General features: G+C 38.7%; 1 protein-coding gene across 13 annotated transcripts in view; it reads right to left on the bottom strand.

The window, feature by feature from the left end:
• Positions 1-2,777: 2,777 nt before the first annotated feature.
• The window catches only part of TAMM41 (TAM41 mitochondrial translocator assembly and maintenance homolog), a 28,318-nt gene continuing 10,678 nt past the window's right edge, over positions 2,778-20,417 (bottom strand). For 2 of the 13 annotated variants that reach the window (XM_064667984.1, XM_064667982.1), the window contains 3 exons: positions 18,648-18,710; positions 4,045-4,179; positions 2,779-3,165 (listed from right to left, as the gene is read on the bottom strand). In XM_064667984.1, the coding sequence (XP_064524054.1) occupies positions 4,052-4,179; positions 18,648-18,710 (191 nt within the window). In that variant the 3' untranslated portion in view covers positions 2,779-3,165; positions 4,045-4,051. Of the gene's footprint in view, positions 3,166-4,044; positions 4,180-9,018; positions 11,785-18,647; positions 18,711-20,417 lie in introns of those variants that run through there. The other 11 variants (XM_064667975.1, XM_064667985.1, XM_064667974.1 and 8 more) reach the window with 10 other exon arrangements.

Consider the following 20,417-nt stretch of genomic DNA (forward strand, 5'->3'; position numbering starts at 1 on the left):
GTGGTGTGGGAGGCTGCACGGAAGGGAACGGCCGGGGATGAACCCACACACCCTGCACTTGGATTCCTTGAAAGATTCAGATCCCATGAAGGGCCTGTGCTGTCCAGTTCCCATTTAAAAGTCTATCAAAATCATGCAGGAATAGCTGACACTGAAGTATTTTCATATCCTTGCATGGACAGGTCATGAGATCTCCGGGCCACCAAAAGCTAGCCAAAAATGTATTCCAAACATTAAATGAAATCCAGATTTAGACTCCACACACTCAGTATACCTAATAGAAACATTTCAGTTGCTAAAAAACTGAAAGGCATATAGTCTCATAATGATAATAATAAACATCATTTTATACATACTTTTAAACCTTTGTCTATGACATTTATACCAATATATGGTAATATTTATATTTTTTAAAATTAATATTGTATTAATAGACTACTGAAAAATATTTTCATTACCAGCTAACAAGAACAGAATTTTGATGATCTAATATTTGGAAAAATACTAGTCATAATAATCTAAAACTTGAGAAAAAAAAGATATCAGAAAAAAAAATGAAATACGGAAAACAAACCCACAGGCACTGGGAAAAGATCTGAACTAGACATTGGTACACATCACGAGAATTAATTGCTGCAGACTTTTTAATATGCATCTTTAAGAAAAAAGTCTGCCACTCCTGTTTATAACTGCTGGAGGGAATAGGTAGGAAGGATTTTTTTGTTTAATGACACAGAGCTCCTGGGATGAGGAGGAGCTTGAAAAAGGAGAGGTCAAAACCAGCTTTTCATCCTTTGGATATTCTATTACAGCTCCCAGCAAAAGTTTTACAACAGGATATTTACTAAACATCTAAAGAGTCTGAGGAACATCAGCTTGCTGGGAACAGTGACCCTGTGCATTCCCGTACAGACACTGCTGGTGCAGACAGACAGACTTCCCCACTGAAGTGAGCTGTAAACACTCGTTAAAACAAAAAGAATGAAGGGCAAGTTGTCAAACCCTGGAAATCTTCGAAAACAGCATAAGAAAATCTTGTTGAAGCTGCTGAGTTCAACACAGGCTAATGTTCAGCGAAGCCACTCAAAAGGCAAATTCACAAACCAGTAAAGCAAACCCAGCCTTGGGTGATGAATGAGATTTTGTTTTGCTCAGCTGTTAAAATTTGTTTTCGTTTTTGCATGTACTTTCTAACTGAATGATATCAAAGGCTCTTTGCTGACTTGGATACCAGCAAAAATATACTTTGCTGAAACCCAAAAAGCGATTGAGACAGCTGAGGGTTCCTAGCTGAACTAAAACAAAAGTAGTGCTTGAAGCCTTAGGTAAGGCACCTAAGATATGATGCAAATCCTGGGACAGACTCCAGTTGCTACTCCTGTTCCAAATGTGTATTAATCACCAAAAATTAGTCACATTCTCCATACGGTATGGCCACCGCAACAGAAGATTTAACCCCTGCGTGAGGGAGCCGGTATCATTCCTGACGGTGCCTCTCAGGTGCCGCAGGATCGATGTCTCCCGACTTCTGCTGTGGATGTGCCAGTCACACAGAGATCTGCCACATCCCCCAGGCCCACTGAGCTCCTCAAACAATATGTTAGCACAGGGGCACAGAGAGACACCAGTATTTCACAAGCACCAAAAGCCACCAAGTCATTTCTAAGTATGTTTTGAGAGTTACCACTGTTTCACAAAGTGTTTTAACACTTTTTTCTTCTTTTTAGTATAGAAGAAGAACCTGAAACCAGAGGGGGAAACCTGTATACTAGCAAGTGCAGTTGCAGTCTGCAGGGAGATCTGATGGCCCAGTTCTACAGACCCTACTCAAACATTAATCTTGTAATTACTATTGAAATTAAGCCTGACATCTGTTCCATGGCCAACCAAGAAAATAAAACATTTTCACCATACCAAGAGTTGGTTAAAAATGCCTTGGGCAAGTACCTCCCTCCATGTGGGTCCCAACAGCAATAGCCTTATTATTGTGAAAGTCTGCAGTGTTCACCAGCCACGGGTGCTCCATGTGCAAAGGGACTCCAGCCTGGTTTGGTAAACTATTTTTGACTGATTTCAGCTTCTAAGAGTTGCAGCAGGGGGCACGTGTTGTGTGTTACTTCAATCAACAATACAAGTGTAGAGCTACAAAGAGATGGTTTCTTTTTCTTTAGGTGCCCATCTAAGGAAGTAATTTGCCAACTGGTATCACTGCAGGTAAGAGAGGAATTTATGGAAGTTCTTCCAGTTTCTTACTGCAATCTCATTTAGTTTTTCGAACAGCAACAATACAGTTATGTCTGTTACAACAGAGAGGAATGCATGAAGTTACCTTGAGTCTGAGGAGAAGCCCAAGACATACTAAACTTTGCATGAAGATGATTAAGTTGGTGCCAAAAGCAAACACTTTTCCCAAAGCTATCACAAAACACCATTACTTGTCAGCTTAGTAAGGCATGTCATTGCTTCCCAATCTCTGTCAGTACAACTACAATGCATGCTTCCATCTATCCACACATTCTTTTAATAAAACAGGTTGATTTTACACCAAATGACAGCAGCTTTTAAAATCATATCTCAAAACACATTTTATCACACACAAATTATGCAGCCGCTGAAACAAACATCTTTTCTTCCATGTTAACACTCCTAAGCTCTGAATCTAAAACTCTTCCCTGCAAAAATCTGGGTTCATTTGCACTGCATCTCAAAGCTACCTTATATAAAAACACACCCAAAATCCAAAACACTGTGGAATATCAGACTTAAAAAGACACTTTAAAATTTTTTGAAGATAGTTTATTATTTCATTACACCATAATGTGTTAAATTGCAGTAATTCCAGACAGACAAGTTGATCCAAACTGTAAGTTGATGGAGATGGTTATTTATTACCTGCTTCAAGACAAAGCTTGTCCTCTTCATAATTGTCTGCCTCATCATCCAAAGACAGATTAAAAGAGACAGTATAATTTCAGTTGGAGCAGGGTCATAACACCAGCATAATCTTCAAGCAAACAATGAGATACTTTCAGACTAAAACAGAAATATGAACACCACCAACTCTGTTCTTTCAGAACATTTAACCACAGGTACTTTTTCCTTGCTTTGTTCTAGGAAAGATTCCACCCTATGGATGTTCCCATAAAATGAAGACAGTCAAGATATCTGAGAAAAAAAAAAGTTAAAAATGAAGGAGTGTCAGATTAACAAATTAAAAGCAAGCTTTGGTCACACCCACTGTTTTTAATTTGTCCAAGTTTTGTTAAACACTGATAAAAAGACCACAAATGGTTCACAGAGAGACTGAATGATGAGCTCAGTGTAAAAAAAAGGTCAGTATAACCATGATACACAAATGCAGATAAAGATTCAAAGCAACCTCTTTACTGTACACTTTTTTCTTGTGCAACAAACACATACATATAATAGATTTAACTCCCTATTAGATTTGTATCCTTTCAAATAGGTCAAGAGGAACTTTAGTTCCACTGGGATCATTAAAATCATGGACTGGTTGCAATTCATGATAAAATGCAAATCTGTTTTTCTGAGTTTCCACACTAACTTATTGTAAGCTACATAATTTCTGTACATTTCGAGGTTATAAGGAAAGGTTCTTCAGTCACCTGAATTTCTTCTAAACCAGCAGTAGGTGACTGGATTAGAATAACATGCCTGCCTAAAGGAACTGGGCACCAGGAGACTGTCTAGGCCCCTAGGAATATCCATCTGTCAGCTGTCCATGTGTCATAGAATCACACCATATTGGTCAAAGGTTGCACTCAAGGATCCTGGAGGTCTTTTCCAACCTAAATGATTCTATGATTCTATAATACAAGTAACATGTTTTCAATTTTATACTGAAAATTAGTCACAAACTCTAGATAAGGAACAGAGGAGACATTCTTTAAACAACAAAAAGAAAAGCAGAAAAACCCAGAACTTTAAAAGCACCTGTGCAAGTACAACCCTTAAATATAATCCACTTTAAAATGTAAGCATTTTAAGCACAGTGACCATCTACTGTTGTCTGTACAAACTCACCTTCAAACTATGAAATTGCTGCTGACTCAGTCTTCTGCTTGGCAAGTCTAACCCAAGGATGCAGGCTCAAAGTTAACCAGGAGTGTGCAGAATGTGTACCATCTCCCCACCTAGGATTTATGCCCCAACACCAGACTTGGGAGGCAATGAGGGGAGAAAAAACAGAGGGGGAAAAAAAAAGAAAAAAAGAAATAGTCTAGAATTTATTGTGCAAATAATTTGGTTTTCAAAAGCCTTGCCCCAGGCTGTAATGCCAAAGCACTGTGACAATATCATGAGACAGACATTGGGAGGCTGCTTTATGTCAGCTCTGCCCCCTGTCCTGCACCACTTTTCAAAACATTTTTAAGGAGCCAAACTTCTTGGCTCTCACTGCTGTCTCATACAAGGAGTGAACCAGACATTTCACCACTGCTAAGCGCAAGACAGCTTGAGGATGGCAACATTAAAAGAACAAACCAAAATCACAAACAAAACCAAAAAAACTCCATTGAATGCCCCCCCCCCCCCCCCCCCCCTTCATGCTTCGATACCAAGGTTTGGAGAAGCTTTGGCAGGAAAGCAGAGATTAAAAAAATAATCCTCTGTGTGGGAGCAGAACCTTTCAAATTTACCAAGTATTTCATAGAGCTAGATAGATTCCATGTAGAGAAGTAGTACAAATTAATTAAATAAATGAGATATTTTACCATTTACTTGGCCTGTTTAACCAGTAGGGGAGGTATCTTAAACATCAGGCTCGAGTCTTTCAGAGCAGGTCTCACAGTACAACAAAAGCAAGTGAAGGAACCAAAAGACATAGTGTTATGACCGGTTTTTGGTTTGTTTTGTTTTTAAAGACTGTCCCCTGTGGTTGCAAGCTCCCAAGAATCAAATTCTATTCAAATTCAAAAGCAGGAGGAATCCTCTATAGCCATGACACTTGCATGAAGTTTCAGTCAGTTCAGAATATTGTCTTTACAGCTGCAGTATCTTCAATTTCTCAGGAAAAAAATGTGCATAATCGTCAAAATAGCCACCCACCACTAATGAAAAGGTTTGGGCAGAATGCTGAATTGTGAAGGCAAAAATGACATGAAAGTTCTACTGAAGGTGTAACTAAAACATTTGCAGCTTTCATGAATAATTTCAGAATGTATATAGTCCAAAGCTTCCTGTTCATGTACTAAAATTTAACCCATTTCTTAACATCTCTGATTTAACCAGTCTGAGTAAGAGGTTAAAATGTGCAAGAGTAAAGTGATTCCTGCCTCTCCCTAAGGCAGCCATTAAGTTCAGGATCAGTTAGCAACTATGATGTAAATTTTTATCTAGAAAAACAGGTAAATAAGGTCACTGCAAAATTTTGTGAAACCACAGTATTAAAAGTGACAGAGCAGCTGTTCACTCAGACAAAAAATATGCCAGAAAATACCTATGTAGAGGTAATGTCTCTTCTTCCTGCAGTAGATAATACAAAGAAAATTCATTTTCTACACAGAATATAGGCCAGCAGAACTGAATTTGAAAATGAATAATACTTCGTCCTCTATCAACACCTTACCCATGAAAAACTATCAGACACACACTGACCTGGCATTCTGACCTTCAAAGCATCAGTGTCAATTCTATTTTTAAATTAATTGCTGGGAAAAGGCATGAGTCACAACCCTGCTTGGATCCCCCTCCACTGGACACTCACCAAGGGCTCTGTTTATTCTGAAGTTTCCCAAGTCAGAACAAGATGTAGCATTACTACCTCAGTGTGGAGAACAAGGACCTCACAGTTCAGTTCCCTAAGCAACCCAGGAATACTGGTCTCTGGATCCATCTTTATCTTCCCAATTTGGCAAAGATTTTTGTTGCAAACATCAGGAAGCTCTGGAATACTCCAAAGTGCATCCCTCTAACAGAAAGGGATCCCACTTGCTCAGCTGTGTGCTAACCTACAGCACCTTGTTTATGATCAGGTTGCAGCTATTACTCCCCATCTGTTGGTCCAATTCCCTCACACTGAAGGTCAACCAAATTGAAAGAGAAGCCTCCCTGAAGCACAGGTGAGAAATACAGGCTCTGCAGTTAAAACTAAGTCAGGTGCACTCAATATAGGTGGTATTTGAGGGGTCCTACAGCCAACCAGCTGGAGAAACTCAGTGCTCAAACACCTGGAAAATGGGAAATGTGCACGTGATAAAGAACACATCCCACGAATGCTGATGGAGGAGGTCAGCATACTGTGTCCTACAGCTCTGTGCACTGCCCAAATCCAAAGTTTAGGAGCAGCCAAACATCCCACTGCTAGCCAAATGGGCTGCTCACAACAGTGGACAAGTTAACAAAGAAGTGGAAACCAGAATCTATGGTGATGTATCCAGTCAAATTTTGATTTCCCATTGTCATCTACTTCATTCCCTCTGAAGCATGAGATAGTTCCATACTTCACTGTGGACACTGTGGGTCTCAGAGCCAGCCAGGCCCATGCTGCTGACTCACCTATGGAAATCCTTAGTGGTTTGCTTGGCTCCAGGCTCTTCATTACAAAGAAGCCTTTTAAGACATCAGAAATAAATCATCTGCCTGGTTGCCTTTAATGAAAGCACTGTTACACAGGAAAAAGAGGGAGGGAGTATGAAACAATATCCATGTGGGACAGCGAAACCAAAAAAGAGGGATGTCTGAAGAACAGAATGAAAGACTTGAGAATTAAGTCAAGAAACAATAAAGCAGTATGGAAATGGAGCAGGAAGGTATAAACAGGAAAGTTACAAATGGAATGAAAAGCTGAAGTGACTATTTTTTGTGAAAGAGCAAACACCTCATTAGGACAAAGAGTTAGTAACATATTCCCATGTACCAACTTCCCATTCAACAATCACGAGTTATTTTAGTGCATTACAGCTGTACAACCGTAAGAAATCATTTCCACATACTGTTGAGGAACTTCAAAAGCAACTAACAAGTCTGAAATCAATCTCTCTTCTCTTAAAAGTCTCCCAGAGCAAGGCGTTGTAACAACTGCCCTAAGTATTCCCTATTAACAATCGAGAGGAGCCCAGGCTGAGCTGCTCAGGGCTATGATTCATTCATGGCACTCTGCCAAAAAAATAAATACGTTCAAGACCAATGGCCCCAAGGGGAAAGGTAGGCCACTTCTTAAAAGGCACAGAGATAAATGATTTACAGAACAGAATACAGTTGAAGATTTCAGCCTATATGGATGATGAGGAAGGACTTAAGATAAGTCTCACAAAGATTTAGTGCACAGACTTAGATACTGGCAATGTATCAACAGATGGAGTGAACTAGGAACTATTAAACTGGGATTTGCAAAACTCTCTCCAAAGAGCAAGAAGCGACCCATTATAGTGCTGTACACAAAGGAAGTTCATAAAGGAAAATCAAGATATGCAGGGGGTATCCAGCAATGTAAGACAAACATGACCAGCTCAGGTTACAGGCAAACTTCAGTAAAGTAACACCTGTAGAGGGGCAGAGCAATCCATGGCAGGACAAACAGTGTAAGGGTTGGGAGGGCCTGATGCCACACAGCATCTGCTGCACATAAAAATGGTTAATTAGCTGCCAGACAGCAAGCAGTACGTTACCTTTTTTTTTTCTAGGAGAACCTTATTTCTTGAATAAATGCCCTTGCTCAGCTAGCAAGGTGCAGGATGAAGACTGCTGTTTCGCTGCAGGAATGAGGCCAACTCATTCTCACATCACAGACTTGTTTTTGCCTTCTAATGTTTTGAAGCACCATTTCAGGGGCAAGCAGCTTCTGAAACACCAAACCCACTCTTAAATGTGTCTTATTTTAATATTCAGGACATTATCTTTGTATTACTAAGGGTTTTTAAAGAAAGCTGCTCTTTCAAATGCTTCCCTAGAGTTACAACTGCATTTCATCATTAAAAAATTCCAGATTTAACTGCTGCTTATCCCCAAACTCACCAATAGTGAGAAACTGCAGAGAAGGAGAAACACTGAGCCTCTCAGGATACAAGATATCCCCACAAGATACTCTATTTAAAGTTCTGGTGCACACATATCTCCAAGGCATTCTCTCTCAACAGAAGGGAAAACAGCCACAACTTCAAGGTAACAAATAAAAATCACCAGAGTGAATGAGCTGTTAAAATCCAGCCTTTACTTATGCGGCAGCCGTATCCCAGGAGGGGGTCAGCCATGTCCAACTGTACTGTACAACTCTCTACATCAAGGATTTGTACAATTTTTTTTACTCCTGTAGATTCAAGGCCAAGCTATATGTTGCCATTATGTCAAAAAGGAATTACATCCCTATTCAAAAACAGTGCTAACCTATGCATTTTAAGTCAAGCATGTGATTAAATGCTCTGCTAATAGGAATTCTCAACCAGATGTTGAGCAATCTTATGACACATGACCCCTCTCAACCAGTGCTTGAAGCAGTTACAATTTATGGCTTCCTATCCTGTGGTGCTGTTATTTAACCAGGTTAAAAAGCCCCAGTATCACCTTTTTGTGTTAAGGAAACAAAAGAAAAGAGTGCACGGGTTCGTCAGGATGGTTTTGTTCAATATTACTCCCCAGAATGCCTCATGATGTTTAAAACTTCATTCCACAATTACAGGAGGAAGGAATGAGCTTATTAAAATCTAAATGTCTTAGTTTTGCCACTGCCTCTTTTTTTCTTAATTTGGTCATATTGCTTATTCTATGGAAAACTTTTAGCTCCATCTGTGCACCACAGATGTCCTTTTGTTTTCTGTCAGCCTGTAGATTTCTATGCAATGCCTAGTAAAGCCTGCATCCTTGAGGGAATTATGGGAATCAGAAATGCAATAGTTATATTTTCATTTATGGACACAAAGAGGAAATAAATGAGGCAAAATCTGCAATAACATTTTAGTTGTTAGCCTTAATTATCTGGTAATGTATTCAGTATATGGAATAGATTTCTAACAGTCCAGTGTGCAGCAACTGGCACTTCTTAAAAACACAAAACCAACTCCATTTTTCTGCTTACAGACTTTATTTTCCAAAAGTTGACTAGAGGAACAGAATTCACACAGAAAAATACAGGTTCACTAGGAATGATCTCTCTGAATTTGTCGAGGACAAATCCTCACCAGTGGTTGGCGTCCTCTTCTTTGGAAGGAGCGAAGGCTCTCTTAGACCCCTTCCCATACAGCCTTCAAAGAAAAAGAACAAAACTACAAAAGATAAATACGATAAATAGTTTTGCTAACTACTTATGCAGAGGGATATGTTTGAAATTGTCCCGTTTCCTACAAGGATAATTTATGCACTGACAATTTCAGTTTTCCAATTTTTTCGTATCCTAAGCCTTTCACAGATGAGGACTTTCTTCCCTCCTTCCCTCCCCAGATACTACCCTGGACCCTACTAAAAGTTTTCTAACACCAGATAAAAAATCAGTGTTCTGTCTATGCTGCTGCACACGTGCCCAAGTGTTCCCCTATGGAGCATTTCATTTGGGACCAACTAATCAAAGCTGTCACCTTGTTAGATGACTAAATCAGGCAGTTCTCACTTTTTACCTGTTAACTATTTCATTCAGAAGGCCATGGCTCCATCCTGAATCTTTTCTCAGGCTGTTCATTTGTCCAAAACCTTTGTATCTGTCGGGATCTGTTTCTAGCACTGGGATCAGTGTTTTCTGTTCTTAAGAGCTTCCCACCGAGCACACCTAAGCAAGTCAACATCTGATTTCAGATTTCTTTTACTAGAGCTTATGCTGAAATGTTAAAAATGGTATGGCTACTGTAAGCCCTCACTTAATTAACTCGTATGAGGTTAATTTTAAGGTGGATAGGGTGTATTATGTATAAAAGACTTCTAGATTATCTACAAAGGAACCTCTTCGTGCAAACAAAAAAATCCAGCCAAAACCCAAGTTAAGTTTATTTAAGCAGTGGCTTAAAGCCCCTGGTGACATTTCTTATATGGTAAACTTTTCAAATTGGGGAATTTGGCCTCTTCCATTAGTAAGGGGGGACAGGGAATGCTAATACCACACATACAAACATTCTTCATCACCATAAAAAGGGTCATGAGCCTTCTAATATCAGCAAAGGGACATTTGAGGGGATTTGGCTCACCCATTCTGGATCTATCACCAATGGATAATGCAAAGTTTTAGGAATCTACCTATGGCCTTAGAAATTTTCACAGTAATTTCCTTACTATTTCACAGGAATAATATTTTTAAAGATAATAATTTTAAAAAGGGGACACATTTATTTCCTGACTCTGGTTTAAAATTTCAAACTCAAATATTTAAAAATAATCAATATTTTAAAGTTGTCCTATGATTAAAGTAAGCCTGCATGAGTCATATTACATACAATAATATATTTTCTGTTGTCTTTCTTAAATTCATGCTTTGAACTGCTCCCTGGAAACAATTAGCAGATAACTTCATTCCAATAATTTAAAGTGAGATCACTAAATTGAATGTAGCTTGAGATAACCCTACTGATCAGATAATATACAAGAAAAAAAACCCATGCTAATCAGGAAAGATACATTTTATTTCCATTTTTTACCATTACATTATTTTTATCATTGACATTTTCACTAACAAAATTAAATCTTGTCTCAATTTATTTCTAATAAGATAAACTTCCCAAAGTAGGAAACCCACCTGAGTGTGAAAAATATTCTGTTTACAAAAGATCCTCCAAATTTATTGCACCACACATGAAAACTGCCAGAAATGTCCAATCTTTAATGGCATGATTGACACATTATGTAAAACTCCAATTTTCTTTAGTTTAGCTAATTTTTAAAGGGAAAACAAGTTTCACCTTTGTGGACAGTATTTTCAGGGGAAAAAAAATAAAATCAAAGAATCAAAAAATATGTGCTTTTGTTCATAATATTCCCAACTTCAAAGTGCTTTGATAGAATCTTTTGCCAAACAACACATATTTCATAAGTCTGCACAAGTAGGTCCATGGAATTATGATTTTCCCTCCAACTCTGGCTCTTCTGACAAGGCTGAACCATGAGTTGGGCAGTTTTCATCTCAGGCTCATAAAAGGATTTTTATGAAAGGATTGAAACCTGACACCTGACAAGCTGCTCATTTCTCTTTCCCACACTGAAAGTCACCGTGGAAGTTTTTTGGATTCAGAATGTCACACGTGAGAAGAAATCTCCTTTCCATAAGGTCTGCCCTGCAGAAGCATCCAGTGAGGATCCTCAGAAGAATTCTAAGGATGAACTTGTCAATGCAGAAATGTGAAAGGACAGTTTCTTATCTACACAAAATTCAGTGGGCTCTCCAGTTCCATAAGTCCCTGAAAGAACTTGATTATTTTGAAAGAGCCTGAGGGTTTTTTTTAGGAAAATAAAGCTAGCAATACATAGAAAATGAGTGGCTTTGGGTTTTCATTCATATGTACAATCAATTCTTTTTACTAGGGGTTTCTGAAAATCCAAGCTCTAGTATACAAGAAAATACAGTTCAGTATTTACAGAGTAGAATTCCTTTGCCCTATTACCAGCAAACCTTCTCCCATTAAAAAGTTCCTATTTCATTCATAAAATTGGGCATGTAAATCATTAGAATGGACTTCTTAAATGCGTTGTAATCTTCTCAAGTATGCAAAGTGGCATTTGAAAAATATTTAGAGAAAATGTACCATTTATTTACCCATACATACTACGTCAAGACTCAAGATGTCTTTCTTAACCATCCCTTTGTCATTTTATATAATTTCTTCATACTGTAAGTTACAGATTTCTTTGCCCCTAAAAAAAAGACAAAAAAAAAGACAAAATGAAAAATATAAACATTTAGGAAGGCTGACTCAGATAATAGTTTTTACTACATCAAGTGAAGTATTTCCATGGAGGAATGACAACCTAATCCACCAGGCAGATATGCAAATAGCCTTCATAACATAGTAGATAATGACACAAAAAAAAACTTTAATAGTATCAAAGCATGTACAATAAACAGGTTCATTCTGAAGGCCTGACAATGCTGTATACAAGCACATTGTACAGACAATAACCGAGGGATAGCAAATGTAGAGATTCCTGCTGAAACAATTAACTGGTGCAGAGGGAAACTTCTCCTTCACATCACTGTTTCTAAATGCTACATACAGGAAGGCTTTTAACGCACCTGTGTGTACTGCAGATCCTCAGCAAACTAATACACTGTGCTTTTTCAAGCCCTTTCTCATCTACTGCAAGGTATGTCCAGCTGAGTAGGATTCCACTCTGGCTGGTAATGGACACCAGCAACCTGCCAGATTCCACTGTGCAGCAGGACACCTAAGCAGGACTGTTTGGAGGATTCCAGGCTGCCGTTAGCCATGCAGGTTACTTAGTTGGCCATGCCTGTGAGAAGAATCTAGTTGTCAAAGCAGTTTGGCTCTTGAGACAGGAGCCCAATTCCCAGATTCTGGAGATTAGATGAAGAACCTCAAGCTATGCCCAAAGCTATGCAGCCAAAATTTTACTGAAGGGATAAAGGGGAAGGAGTGAGAGGGCTGAACCAGGACAAAAGAACATCCTGCTCAAGCACAACAAGCAAAGTCCACGTGACTGGTAGGTAACAAGCTCTACACTTCCACCCCCTCCTGGGCCAATTCCTGGTGCCAAGCAGATGTTAGACAGCTGTGCTTAGTGCCATACACTGGGCACCTGCCTGCCTTGTTGGAGACCAATTCTACAGATAGAACTGAGAAGCATCACACTGATGCCCACCTCAACTACGTGTTTAATCAAACCCTGCAGACTATCAGCAGCCCAGGCACTGCTATGCAAAGGCTCTTGAATTAAAAGTGAAAACAGAGATCTGGGTTTGTCATAGGAACTGTGTTGCTGACTGTTAAGGTGCAAATCTGTTCTGGTTTCAACAAGCTGTAAAGTACACTGTAACTTCCTTGAATATTTTGTTATTGCCTCATGCCAACTAGGTACAAGGGCAGGTACAATTTCATAACTGACAGAATGGTACATCTGCCAGAGAATAAAACTGCTCAATCTGTGTGCTTAGGAGATGATACTGAAATGATGGGTCTGGAACACCAGGCAAGGCACATACCCAGCTGAACTGAAAGCAGCAAAAATAATGAGATGATGACAAGCAGCTATACTTTGGAGACACTGCCAATATCAGAGGTGTACCATGGACCTCAATGTGAAAAATGTCACGGGGATGTTGTCTGGACCAATTTTGCTTTAGAATAACCTGCTGTCACTTGGTTATAACAAACCTCATATGAAGCCAGAATAGCTGCCATACCCTAGCACTCTCCTGCCCACAAGTAGTGAACTCTGGTAAATACCACACCATCACACTGGGCCTACAGTGAAGGCAGGAATGTCTCAGTTTTCATAAAGACAGAGCAGCAGTCATTGCCTCCAAGCATTTAGGAGTTTTAGATAAGAAGGGACCAAGGATGACTCCCACACAATTTGTGAAGTGCACCCTTAGAGTTAAACACTTAAATTCTACCAGCCATCTCTTACAGACCGAGAATAAACAAAAGACATAGCCTTTTGCTGAGTTTAGTCATCTAGTATTTGTAAACTTAAAACCAAAATACTGTTACTTTTGGCATTTCAGTGGGGTCCTGAGATCCTAGCAAGTGGAGCTACTTGTTTTTCCATCTTTCAGCTTTTTTTGTTTAAAATACTCCCCAAAACAAACAAACAAAAAAACCCAACATAAGACACAGTGACTTTTCAGCTTACAACACAGTTCAATCACACCCTTACAAATTCAAAACTGAAAAGGGAAGCTTTTAATGCTGCACAAGAAGCTTTCATTTTGACACTTAAATGCAGAGATCGAAAGTATGGTACGTTATACTTACTACAGTCTTTCTTATGTTTATCTAATTGAACACCTCACAAGACTGACTAAAAATACACAGAAGCAATTTAGCCGTAAGGCACACAGTATGACAGACCAGAGTGCAAGGAAAGATATTCTGGAACAAGTACCACAGGTTTAGCCATCTACTGCCCTGGTCTTTTCTTGGGGAGAGGGAGGAGAGGAGGGTATGATCAGTTTTAATTTGAAAAAGACCTTAGAAAGCAATCAAATGAAGATAAAATATTTCAAGTGAAAAGATACATTCGGTATTGACAGTCTAGAGTAGCAAGAAGTCAAACGAGTATGCAGTAACAAGGAAAGGTGCATGCTCTGTTTCTGAGGGTAAAAATCCTATGATAAATACTCTGTATAGAATCAGTTTTACACTTCTGGTGCCTCTAACTGCAATTTAAATAAGCTCAGCTTTATCTTTCATAAGAAATAATCCATACCTGTATTTTGAACTTACAAACCCGCTCTATGCCGTATGCTCTAACTTTTCTACAATTAATAGGTTTTTGTAAAAGCGAGCACACTACTGAAGTCATGACAGGCTCCTCAAATAATAAGTGAATAATCATGTAAATTCCAAGGCAACTCACATATCCACATTGGAATTGCACACAGGGTAAGAATTCCAGTTGCAGAACAAGGCCAGGCTGAGCTCGGGCATAGCAAATAAATGAAAGAAGTGATTCCAATCTCCAAAGTTAAAACTGTGTGTATGGCTTTGAAAATGAATGTCCAGTCTCCCAGGTACTGTACATGCAGGATCCAGCCCCTCCAATACGGGAATTGCTCTGACAGGATGGATGCTGTTGTGCCATTACAATGAAGTCAGAGTACTTGTGGAAGTGCAGGATAATGTGGCAGACCAACAGCAACGCAGCTGATTCAGCCCTGCAGGACTGCAATTAACTGTGCTGGCACTGCAGCCTGCAAGTCAGCTTGTTCTACCAGCCTGCCAACTCACCCTGCCTCCTGAAGCAGCTCAACAGAAAGAGATTTTTCTCTTTCCTATTTTCCCCCTGCAGGGAGCACTCCACTGAACTCCACCCACCAGAGGCTTATGGAATGAGATGCTTACATTTCTGCCCCACCACATCAGCCTGCAAAGGAAAATGCAGGTTTATACATACAGCTGGTTTCTTAAAGCAGCCCTCAGGGTGATGAGTCACATCTGTAGTAAAAGTTAATGGTTGTAATTATGGCTCAGTCTCAGAATCTGAAGCAGTTGACCCACATAAAAATGTCTTTCTTACTTCAGCTATGAATCTATGACTTGGTGGTTCCACCTCCCCTTCAAATTTTTCCACTATAGGATACAGAACAAAGGCCTAATGCACATGGGACCGAGACCACAGCATCTCAGTGTAAACACAAGTTGTATCTGGTTTTACTTAACAATCTGCATTGAGTTTTTTGGAAGTGTTAGTGTTGTAAGACAGCAATTTGGCTGAAGTCCCCCAAAGTTTTCTGGTAGATATGCCTGGATGTAGTATTCCTTTTAAAAAGAAAGACTGATGTATGTACTGCTGAAGAGCTGTCATGTGGAGGCAAATAGTTACATACTGATAGTTGTCGTGCACAGACATATGCAAACTTTGTACACATATTCCCAGTGAAGTTGGTGGCAATGCAGTATCTGCTCAGGCAGCTGATGAGGACATCAGTTATCTGAACCCTACAGAGTATTTTACATATAAAGCTGATCCTTTAAGTTTAAAAGAATCCTTGAATACACAAGGATGATTATACTAATATCTCAATTCTAAGAAAACAAATGTTATTCAGAGCATTTGTGTTAACTTAAAAGTATCTTGAACAAATGCTTCAATTGATGATTTAATTCATAGTATTGTATTTATAGAAAAATTTTCAAGGCTTGCTGCATTCCTCGAGTGAAATATAAAGAAGAAATCCAAGCTAAATAAGTATCAACATCTCCTTCAGAGGAGCTAAATATAAGAGCTGCAGAGTTAGTTCCCAAAGACCATGCAAACTCTAGCTACATGGGAAAACAAATTAAACCATGGTGCCATCTCTAATGAGAAACAGAGAGGCAACCTCACCACAGACTCGAAGAAATGCACAGGCACATTTTCAAAAACTAAACAGGGCATTTAACAACAAACAAAAACACAGAGCTAGAGCTCAACTTCAAAACCACATTGTCAGAGAAAGATGAAAAAAGTTCTCTTAAATGGGTTGAAATTCTTTATTTTGCTTGTGCTCCTTGCCAATAATGTTAATACCCAGCATGCCACCTCAGCACAACGATTGCTGATTTAACATTTAGCATTCAATTTAGAAATATGCTGTACATTTGACAGCCATGCTATGGACCAGAGTAGGCATTTCACTTTTTTTGGTTGTTAAAGTAAAACAATCAGCTAAGGAAAAGATATTGTGTCCTCCCTTACATTCCAAAAAGAACGATGGCCAGGTAGTGAAAACGAATTCTTCCTCAAACAAACTATTTATACAGTTACTAGAAACAGCAACAAAAAAAAAAAAGTCAGAGCTTATTTAATGAAGCCACAGATTTAATGAACCTCTTTAATAATTCTCTTATTTTAAGCTACTATTCTTGACCTAAGCATTGCAGAAGGTCAGAGCCATATACTTTTCCTAAAGTCTCTACTAGAAAGCGTGAAAATAGGTCTTAGGGGAACAGAATATTAGACAAGATTTGGACAAAGAATGAAGAAATATGGCATCCTTAGGGATTGAATTTAGAGCTCCACACTTCCCTGTAAGACACATTCCTTGCATGAGTCAAGCAACTATTCCAATGCAGGAGCCACCCTGTGTTGTGCACATTCTGTGCACGTGGAGAGCCCCAAGGACTGGCACAGCCACGGCAGCAGCAGTACTGCTGCCCCTAGGAATGCATTTTTAAATTAAGAAACTGTACTTGAGAGAAAATCTTCATAAGAAGATACAGCAAGATTTAACATAATCATAAGTGTTTGGAGAGAATTATTTAAAAAAAAAAAAAGGCAACAAAAAGAAACCCCACAAGCAAAAAGCTTTTACTAACTAACTAACTAACTAACTCCTAAACCCATGGACACCCATTCCTCCTCAATTCCAGGGAAAATCATTTAAGATCATACAAACCTCACATCTGAAAAATCCATCAATCCTGAATTCTGTTGCAAATGGTTTTGGCCAGATTCTGACAGAAGACTGTAAATATGTTTAAAAAAAAGGAACTAAATTATGCTAAAAGTAAGAAAAATCAACTCCCCTAGGGCCTCCTTGCTCAAATTTGGCTCGTGCTTGAGGCAAAGGATCCAAATTGCTTTGCTTTACCTGAATCAAACCACAAAAATATGTTTTCAACACTAAAACCACCAGCAGAAAAAACATGTTTTTAAATATGAGTGTTATTCTATCTTAACTGGCTGGTTAGGAGACAACTCAAGTTTGTTTTAAAGGGGAAAAAAAGCCACTGTATATAAAGCAAAAAGCAGTTAAAGGAAAGTAAAGGCATTTCCCAAATAACTAGTTTCAAGTGCACAAGCAGAAAACATGGTAAGAATCACAAGTCCTACTAGAAGATGCATTAGGACCCCACAAAAGTCCCAGTACCAACACAGGCTGTGATTTACTGCATGACATGCAAAAGGAGCTAATAACTCCCAGAGGGGATTTTCTGTCCATCAGAACAGACAGAAGGAGAGCATAAATAACCTAGAAAGCTCAGCTGTCTCTATCCCTGCTCTTTAAGTTACACACAAACAGCTTTGCCCTACTGGGCAGTCAGGATAACTTTCCCAAGCACTGGATTCAATAGGATAACACTGTCTTTGACCCCTCCCCTACAATTATTTCACAAAAAAAATCTACGCTCCATGGATTTAGGAACAGATAGGATGCAAGTTGACATCTCTAAATGCACCAGAATTCTTGACCACTAGCAGGTAATTTTGACAACAAACCGTAGAAGAAAAATGTACCTATTTGGTTGGAAACCTTACATTAGAAACTAACATCTGCCATGCGCTTAATTGATATATAACAAAACTGCTTTACTTAGATGGAGTTCTGTCTCCTCCAGCTACTAAAAGTTAGGCAATAGTTTTGTCAGACTTCTTCCATTTAATAGAACTAAACTATTAACAGACACATATAAAAAGTAAAAGTGTTCCTGCTTATTTTACTCAGCAGACCTGTAATGGTCCTGAACACTGAAAGCTGTGTTTCTTTGCTAGGGGTAGGAGGTGTAACATGGAGTCACCAACACCAATGGAGGGGAACAGCCTCTGTAGAAGTCTGGATAAGGATTGCTCAGTAGGAACCTCTATAGCTGCTTTTAAAACCAGTACTGGCATCATTTGTATATAATTGCTTTTGTGGAAGAACTAGGAATAGGTATGAATGAGTTCAGAAAATTATTTAAGCAACTTCAAGAAAGCATGAAGCCTTTTTAATGCAGAAAGTGCAGAACTAGTGCATATCAGCCAGTTCTGGCCTGCATAGAAAATTAAACTGAACTCAGAAGTTGGTTTTTTCCTTACTTTTGGGTTGTTGGGGGGTTTGTTTATTTGTTTACAACTTGCACAGACTCCAGTTCCTTTTAGCATTTTACAATTTTGCAACAGTTACAGTAAATCTTCTGCTTTAAATATTACTTTTATCTCCCAGGGGCTTTCAATTAAATGCACAAAAGTTTAAAGAATAAACTCCTGTAACAAGATAGTCTTGGGGCCCTGTAATTTTTCCTTTGTGAAATTAAAAGACCTATGTTGATGGAAATCACACACATTCTTACCAGCTGTCAGTATGGTTTTAGCACTCTGCACTATACTGGAAGATCTCACAATTCCTGAAATGCCTGCAGAGAGAAAAGCACACAGATGTTATCCATCTTAGCAGTTTTGTGCCGATTTTTTTTTTTACCCTCCAACATACACAAGTCAAATATTGTTCCAGTTATACAATCAAGCCAGCCTGAAAGTAAAACATACATTTATGCTGACAATGTTTTGTTTCTTCTCTGCTTTGTCATATTAATTGAAAATATTCTCTAAGCTATTTTATTTTATATATAACATACAGGAAAAAACCAAACCAAATCAATATTAAAACAGACAACAACCGGTAGGAATTGATCAAATAAATGTATTTAGAGGTCCCACTACATCTCTACTAAGATAATGAGTCACAACGGATTCAGAGTTGTTTCATCTAAGTGCTGGTATCAACATTCTAGAGCAGAACAAATTATACTTCATGATTACTTCAATATAAAATTGGGATTTTGCACTTCTCTGATCAAGTAGAGATGTCACTATTGTGCAGAGCTTGTCTGGCTTTTCTAAATTATCAGCTTTGAAAGATAACTCTCATTTATCACTTTGCACTGTGCCACATTCAGTTCTCATTGTCCCGTGGTTCTTAGGTATTAATGGAAAAGTATATAAAACTTAAAATTCTTTTTTCAGAAGTATTGGTATGTTTGTTCTAACACATAAAAGCATACTGATATGTAAAAAAGTACTGCACGTTACTAAATACTTAAAAAAAAATGCAGGAATGCAGTAGTCTCAGTTAGGCTTCCAAACTGAAAGATATTATCCTGCATTAAACACCTAGAATATAATTTCAAATATTTTTAAACCCTTCTTTCAAAGCTACTTCCATAATGAAGAACAAAGTTTAGTGTAATCCATTAATAACTAAGAGGGATACAATGTTCCACTGAAAATAATTTGAGGGGTAGGGAGGGGAAAGGAAGAAATCATATTGATCTAGCAAAATATCTAGGGATAATATAATTCAGATTGAGTAATCAGCTTTGTCTTGTAGGATTCCCAAATGGCTTGTCCTGGCCTTCACTCAGAGTGATGAATTAGGAAAATCTTTTGGCCACAAAAGTGAAAGAGGGGTTTTGATTTGTTCTCCTAAGAGTTTAAACTGTTTGGCCTGAGAAGACCAGATCTATTCAGTGTTTTGATACTGAACTGCTGCACCACTGTGCACAGCCACAGCCACGTCTGCAAGACCCTACAGAAACACAACCACAAGGATGATGAGCTCAGGGGGGATAACTTGGAGCTCTAAAATCATGTGCAGCTCACAACACTGCTCCTGGATTCAGCTTTTATCCTGTTACTGTTGCAGCCCAGCACAGAAGACTGTCATGAAAAAGCTGGACACCTCAACGTCCAGATGCAATTCATCCTATACTGCCAGTGGAGAACTGCAAGTCTCAGGAGCTTTATTTCCCCAAACCAAAAACAGTCTAAAAGCTCCCTCAGCAGTTGCAGAGTGTCTAGTGGCTCCCAGGCACGTAGGGAACTTTTGCTGTGCTGAAAGGAGCTTGCAAAATTTGCTAACTGGAACTAAAAATTTGTCAAGTTCTTCAAGTACTAAACATTTTCCTTTTTCTGCAGCATATAAAAACATTGATGTCTGCAGCATTAGCTTTAACTTGCTCATATGACATAATCTTGCCTCAGAGCAGCTGTGATGATGAGACACACCTCAATCTTTTTCCTTAAAGCTTGAGTTCTCTGCCAGAGCTTACATGTCTGGACTA

The sequence above is a fragment of the Pseudopipra pipra genome, chromosome 11 (genome assembly GCF_036250125.1).
Source record: "Pseudopipra pipra isolate bDixPip1 chromosome 11, bDixPip1.hap1, whole genome shotgun sequence".
NCBI lineage: Eukaryota > Metazoa > Chordata > Aves > Passeriformes > Pipridae > Pseudopipra > Pseudopipra pipra.